This window comes from Thunnus maccoyii, chromosome 19, assembly GCF_910596095.1.
Source record: "Thunnus maccoyii chromosome 19, fThuMac1.1, whole genome shotgun sequence".
NCBI lineage: Eukaryota > Metazoa > Chordata > Actinopteri > Scombriformes > Scombridae > Thunnus > Thunnus maccoyii.
Window position 1 is genome coordinate 2,669,666 of NC_056551.1, and position 7,382 is coordinate 2,677,047.

At 40.1% G+C, this 7,382-nt stretch overlaps 1 protein-coding gene across 1 annotated transcript; it reads left to right on the forward strand.

The window, feature by feature from the left end:
* Nucleotides 1-1,660: 1,660 nt before the first annotated feature.
* cdk9 (cyclin-dependent kinase 9 (CDC2-related kinase)) lies at nt 1,661-6,357 on the forward strand. The gene is made up of 8 exons (XM_042394623.1): nt 1,661-1,761; nt 1,910-2,023; nt 2,954-3,035; nt 3,312-3,402; nt 3,680-3,846; nt 4,553-4,724; nt 5,286-5,434; nt 5,522-6,357. Exons 1-8 carry the CDS (start codon nt 1,721-1,723, stop codon nt 5,885-5,887), a joined length of 1,182 nt encoding a protein of 393 aa, XP_042250557.1. The 5' UTR covers nt 1,661-1,720; the 3' UTR covers nt 5,888-6,357.
* Nucleotides 6,358-7,382: the final 1,025 nt, after the last annotated feature.

Genomic DNA, 7,382 nt, shown 5'->3' on the forward strand with positions numbered 1-7,382 from the left:
ATTCTCAGTGTTTGTGCACTGCAGGCTTCAAGTTTCCACATCACACTTGTGTAAGTTGAATATTGGACCAGGATTGGCTGTGATGTCATAAATCATACTTGTAGGCCCGCCCCTTAAACTGAGCACTAAAGTGAGCTCAGAGAAACTTTCCTTCTTCAGCAGATTAATGTGAAAACAAACTCTGCACATAAATCATTCTGCACAGTGAAGCTCAAACATCCAACTGAAGGAACAATAAGCAAAAAACATTTTTGAGTGGAAGGGGACTTTAAGAAATGCCGAACTAATACATGACTCATGATGATTTAATGCATTAATATATGAATTTCTGTTGCTCACTATTAACAAACAATCAAGTCACTACGACTTTCTGAGTTTTAAATGGACCAATAAGTGAACTGATATGCCACCAAATTAGCTGAATTCCAGATATAGTGAAGGGCATTTTAAAGCCATGCATTTGATCAGCATCTATGAAGCTGCTTTTTTCTTTTATCAAACTGGTTCTCAGATCTACATGTTGCTGCATGACTCAGTGGTCTTTATGTTATGTTTACAAACTAGCAACACTAGATGGATGTATTGTACATGATCAGCTTCAGTCTTATACACACAATAACTGTGGGTATAAAAACTGTCAATCAATGTATGAAGTAACTATGAATTAACATTCATTTATTAAGTGTTATTACGTGTTGATAATTTGTCAATGGTGAGCAACAATAATTCATGATACGTCCTGCAATAATCCATGCATTAAATCACCATGACTCATGCTTTAGTTAAGCATTACTGCCTTTACAACAAACCACTTTTTTCTGTTTTTATGGATAGGACAAATTAACATTACACACACACGCACACGCACACACGCACACACACACACACACACACACACACACACATACACACAAAATATCTATATCTATCTATCTATCTATCTATCTATCTATCTATCTATCTATCTATCTATCTATCTATCTATCTATCTACTTCTTACTTCTTTGAATAGTTATGAATGCAATGTTTGCATTACATATTTGCCATATCTACACCAATGTCCTCAATAAATAAACTATATACTCACTCTGTCATAGAGGAACCAAAAACATGATTTACTCAGCTTTTGATGTTTGCAACAGACGTTTGCCTACATTTACAGTGTGTTATGACACATTTATAGGCATGAAAATAAGCAGTGGTGGAACAAATCTTGAGATCTTTTACTTGAGTAAAGGTTTTATTACTCCTCCAGGTCGCCAGGTGTCGCCTTCTGTTCATACCAGTAAAAGTCCCAATTTGCTGCCTTCAGGTACTGCCCTAAAAATCAGCTTTACAAAAATTTCTGTTTGTAATCGGTAATACCTCCATAGTATCTGTCTTGTATCAGGCCTATGTGTGCGACCCAAGAACATAGTAAATACAGCATGCAGACACATCACAGTCACAGGATATAATTATGGGAGAGACAGAACTTTCAGTGACAGTTGAGCTTGGACAACACTGAAACTGTCAAAACGAATGACAGGTTTATAAATAAAATGTATTCTATTATATATTGTCGCATTGTGTTGTTAGTAAAAATTAAATATGGCCTTGTATTATTTTCATTAAATGTTTTAATAATTTTAATAAGCTATTGAAACAGTTCTTTGCACAGCAGTTGTAGACGCCCGAGTTGTACTTGAATGCAGCGTACGTAGGAGCGTCACATACAGAGATGCAGCGAGACAAAACAAGCAACGCCGGTGGGGCTGAAAAGTAAGGATTTACATCATTAATTACATACATTTACAATCTGACTTGTAAACCACGTATATAATAATCACTTTAACTACCTGGGACAGGTTATAAATAGCATTTTTTGTACATAATTTGCCTAATGTCGAATGAAATGTCCCTTCTCCAGGCCCGACCGGGAGGCCGCCATCATGTCGAAATACTACGATGGAGTTGAATTTCCTTTCTGTGATGAGTTCTCCAAATATGAAAAAATGGCCAAAATAGGACAGGGGACCTTTGGGTGAGTAGTACTCAAATATTGTACCGTATAGTTAAGTTGAATATGTATGTATGTGTGGGTGTGTGTCTGTGTGGCTAGCTGTGCTAATAGCTAAAGTTAGTCATAAAGAAGATCTAAGAGAACAGGTGGCGTTAAAGGCGTTTTTTTGCACTGTACACATAATCACACACAGGTCTATGTTTGCATGTGATGTTAATACAGGTGAATTTTCCAGCAATACGTATATTGTGTGTAAAAACCACCTTTTCCGTTCAAAATTGGCTTATTTAATTCTGTCTGCTTGGATTTAGAAATTCAGTTCAGTCCAATTCTCTAATCATGACATAATAGCTAAGACTCCGAGGAATATTTCATTTCAGCCGTCGCCAATTATTAATATCGGTATAATAGTATAAAATCACAACACTGACGAACTGTAGCCTCGGTTTGTGCCTCTCACACAGAGCTGCTGGTAGCGCTGATACTCTGAGAGCCGTGATAATGCAAATGACCCAAAGGTTTATTCCTTTTGTGTGGCAGTAAACACGACACATGGGCCCACTGATAACTAACTGTGTTATATTCAGAGGTTAACGAGATTCTGGACTGATGATGGTAATGTCAGCCATGATAAACAACAGGGCTATGGCTATGTACTGACACACACTGTAGAGCCTCTCAGTGCTGAGTCTCTAGCTCAGCTACAACACAGGTACCACACAGAGAGTCTGACTGCAGCTGCTCATGGCTGGTTAGCTCTGACTACCAGCTCCACATCTGTCCATCTATTCACGCAACCAACTTTAAACCACTTTAAATAGGTGCTGCATAACATATTTATTAGTTAACAGAAGAACGAACTAGTGTGCAATTAATATACATTGACACCTGTAAGTGGAAGTGTGCTTTATTTGAAGCTTGTGTTGTAATGTTCTCTTCTGTCTTTCACAGGGAGGTGTTCAAAGCGAAGCACAGACAGACCGGCAAGAAGGTTGCACTGAAGAAGGTTCTGATGGAAAATGAGAAAGAAGGGGTAAGAGAGGACAGTGTAACGCTTACTAAGAGGTTTTAGGTTTTATTGCTATTGCTGTCATGGGCTTTAACAAATGGTCAAACTCACTTTTAAATACTCACAAATGCATTTAAGTGCATATAAACACACTGACTGGGAAAAAAGCTGCAGCGTAGATCTTGTGCTCGTAGTGCTGCTGTTTGTGCTCTGACTGTATAAATCAGAGGTTTTGACAAAATGCTGAACTCATGTTAGTGCGTCACTTATTGACGTTTCTCTCTGGCTGCTGTGTTTCAGTTCCCAATCACAGCTCTGAGAGAGATCAAGATCCTGCAGCTGCTCAAACATGAGAATGTGGTGAATCTGATAGAGATCTGCAGAACAAAAGGTTGGTGTCACAAGTCTCCAGTTTGTGACTTTGCAACAACAATCCATTTCTGTCTTCATCTGGGTCTACGTGGTTTTATTTTTAGCTCACTTATCTGCCCTACTTGTGGGTTATTTTTAATAAAGTTTCACATGCATGTGTGTCCTTACAACCCACAACCTGCATGCAGTCTGCTTACCATGTATAAATGTCATGAACATAAGTCTTTCCTCATTGATTGGAACATGTTGTGTTAACTTGGTTGCGTTCTTTTGTTTCTCCCTCATCATTCTTCCAGCTACTCAGTTCAATAGATACAAAGGCAGCATATACCTGGTGTTTGACTTCTGTGAGCACGATCTGGCCGGGCTGCTGAGTAACGCCAATGTAAAGTTCACTCTGGCAGAGATCAAGAAGGTCATGCAGATGCTGCTCAACGGATTGTACTACATCCACAGAAACAAGGTGGGTTCTTGTCAGCGTCCGACACACTTGATTCTTTAAACTGAAGTTTGTGTCTTTTTGTTTGGCTTTGCTTGAAAGTCTCCTGCAGAGTAGCATTGTTTCCAAATGATGGAGACCAGGAGAGGCAGGTACCTGAACAGGTGCTTTCAAAAAGCTTTTAGCCATGCTAGCTGAGTGGGTCTGGGGATGGTGGTGAGGGTCTGTCTGTATGTTTTGTCCAGAGTGAATGTCTCAACAACAGTTTGTACCCAAACTTTGTTTCACAGAGCAGCTAGCGTGGCTGCTGTGTTCAAATCCATTCTACATATGAAGTGTATATACTGTGTACTAATCTTTACTGTATACTGTTTTTAGCATGAAGTATACAAGAAGTCAACATATTAAATCATTATAGCAGGAATTGATGCAATATTTGTGCTGTGCAAAGACCGCAAAGTGCAGAATGCCTCCACTCATACTTAGGAAATTAAAAACAATATTGATTATTATACATCTGCAGTCCATCAGGATGCTACATGTGAGCACTGATGCACCATAGAGGAGTGTATGTTATGTGAGGTCATGTTTGTTTTGTCAAAATAGAAAAATTGATAAGAATGAGGAAAATGTATCTTATCGTTGCTTAAACCCAAGAAATCCTACCACCTTGTTTATTCTATACATGTCTGATGGTTGTAAACGTGACATTTCCCTTGTGTTGAATCAGATTCTTCACAGAGACATGAAGGCAGCTAACGTGCTCATCACCAGAGACGGGGTCCTGAAGCTGGCTGACTTCGGTTTGGCTCGAGCCTTCAGCCTGGCCAAAAACAGCCAGGGGAACCGCTACACTAACCGCGTGGTCACACTGTGGTACAGACCTCCAGAGCTGCTGCTGGGTAAGACTAAACCTCTGTATAGGCACAATGCTTGCATTTCACTCAACTGCATCGGCCAGGTCCTGCAACAACACCAGAGCAGCCAACCTTAACAATTATTACACATTACAAAGTGATTTACAAATGACAAAATCAGTGAGTATAATTCAAATTGCTTGCTGCAAAAAAATATTCCCACACTGTGAAACTGACCAGTAGCCTGAAAGAATAATGTTGCTTGTTAGATTCCTGCTTCTCACCTCACTTTACCTTTTCCACCTCACCACTTTAGGGAGGTCATTAAAGGTCATTGTCATGTGAATAAACTCTGCTGCGGCTTAGTTTAAAGGTAAATAAAGTTTCTGCTAACATTCGCCTTAACTGGCACATTGCTGTGTTTGTTGGTGCGATGCTGCCACCTGTAGATCAGTGGAATAGGGTGAAACTCTGAATGTGTATCGTGTCACAATGACAAACAAAACATCAAAACTTTGCTCTACTATTGGTCAAAAAAATCTCCACAGGGTTCCTCCTTTTACATGGTGAGAGTCTGGAACATTAATCTGTTTATTTTACCGGTAGGTGAGCGAGACTACGGCCCCCCTATCGACCTGTGGGGAGGAGGCTGCATCATGGCAGAGATGTGGACCAGAAGTCCCATCATGCAGGGGAACACAGAGCAGCACCAGCTCACACTTATCAGCCAGCTCTGTGGCTCCATCACTGCTGAGGTAAGAAGTTTGGATTTAAGTTGCCATCACTTCACATTTAGAATCCAGTACATCCTTTTTAAAATGAGTTTGAATGAATCTTTTTAGGTGTGGCCTGGTGTGGATAAGAAATACGAGCTGTACCAGAAGATGGAGCTGCCTAAAGGCCAAAAGAGGAAAGTGAAGGATCGTCTCAAAGCTTACGTCAAAGACCCGTACGCTCTGGACCTGATCGACAAGCTGCTGGTCCTGGACCCGGCCCAGCGCACAGACAGCGACGACGCGCTCAACCACGACTTCTTCTGGTCCGACCCCATGCCGTCAGACCTGAAGAACATGCTCTCCACCCACAACACCTCAATGTTTGAATACCTGGCGCCTCCCAGACGGAGAGGCCACATGCCCCAGCAGCAGCCCAACCAGAACAGGAACCCTGCCACCACCAGTCAGACCGAGTTCGATAGAGTGTTTTAGTGGAGCAGGAAAGACGGTGATGTTTGGCTGGTTGGACTTTTCGTTCGGTAACAAATGACAACTTTATTTCCCAGCCGGCTTAATACTGAGGAAAGCTACACATTCCTTTTTTGGTTGAGACTTGGTGGACGTTAGCTGTAGATCTCTACCGTACGATCACTGTTCCATGTGAGTTTACGGTGGAGAACGCGGCTGGTTTGTGTTGACCATGGACAGGACTGTGATGTTCAGAGTCATGTGGCACCCCTCTGCAAGCCAAGTTATTATGTTCCAACTTTGTGCTTTTTTCTCCCCCCCAGGTGATAATGAAGAGACAGCTGTTCAACTCTCTAGTCATGGTTTGGGTGTCTAAACATGGCTGATGTCATAGTTTTAATTTTGCTGTATTTAAGTGAGTTTGACATTTTAATTTTTGTTTTTTCAGTTGTTTTTATCATTGTTTTTGTATAAAATATAGCCTGTTCTATTCATCGGCTGCTCAGTGTTCAAGTTCTTTGTTTAAAGTAAGGGAATGTAAAACTTTTATTTAAACCCCTTTTACAAGCACACAACCGACATTAATGATCACATGGCCCAAAATAAATAATGTTCCTGAGCTTATTTAACTACATGTGAGCAAAGTATTTCACAGTTATTACACTCAACACAGAAAACAAGTGGTGTTGGGAAAAGTTTAGAGGGAGAAAGTCTACATCTAGGTAGATTTCATTGGCCAGTTGGACACACAAAAAACAACTGAATTAAATGATACTAAGAGGAAAAATATTACAAGATGCTTTACAGATATATTGCAAAAAAGAAACACTAAGCAGGGTGTAGACAAATGCCATGTTTTAACTTCACAGACTTTGTGTTAGAATGCTGGACCATGACCACAGCATGTAAAATGTCCTATAAAATGTTCTATAAAGAAAACCATTTGGAAGTTAGGAGTATTACTGTGATGCAGTCTCCAACATCATCAGATAAACAGAGTGGTTTATTTATCCCCAAAGGAAAATATCAGTGTTATAGCAGCTATCACATAAATGACAAAAAGAACAACACAACACAAAAAACAACACACGTATCTTACAAAAATACACACAATGAGGTGTGTGTGAGAAATACCAAAAATATATACAAAAAGTACTATACTAAATAAAAAATAAGTAGAATAAAAATAGATTTTTAAACTTTAAGTCAAGATATTGCTATTAATTTGCATTGATGTTGTCTGACCAGAAGGTTATGTAGGGAGTGAATGGTGTTGTTCATTATGTTGAGCAACTTATGCAACGTTTCTCTCTCCACAACCAACTCTAGGGGCTCCATAGCAATCCCCAGCATCCTTCTTTATCAATTTGTTCAGTTTCTTAGAGTCACCGGCTCTGATGCTGCTGCCCCAACAGATGGCTGCAAAGAAAATTGCACTTGCCACAACATACTGGAAGATATGCAACATCTTGCTGCACACATTGAAGGACCTGAGTTTCTTCGAGAAGTAGAGTCTGCT

What these genes read in the sequence shown, in the direction of transcription:
- cdk9 (XM_042394623.1), top strand. Translation starts at nt 1,721, where the DNA reads ATGCAGCGAGACAAAACAAGCAACGCCGGTGGGGCTGAAAA. An exon ending in ACCTCCAGAGCTGCTGCTGG is followed by an intron (nt 4,725 to 5,285) that starts GTAAGACTAAAC and finishes TTTTACCGGTAG; the next exon opens with GTGAGCGAGACTACGGCCCC. An exon ending in GTGGCTCCATCACTGCTGAG is followed by an intron (nt 5,435 to 5,521) that starts GTAAGAAGTTTG and finishes GAATCTTTTTAG; the next exon opens with GTGTGGCCTGGTGTGGATAA.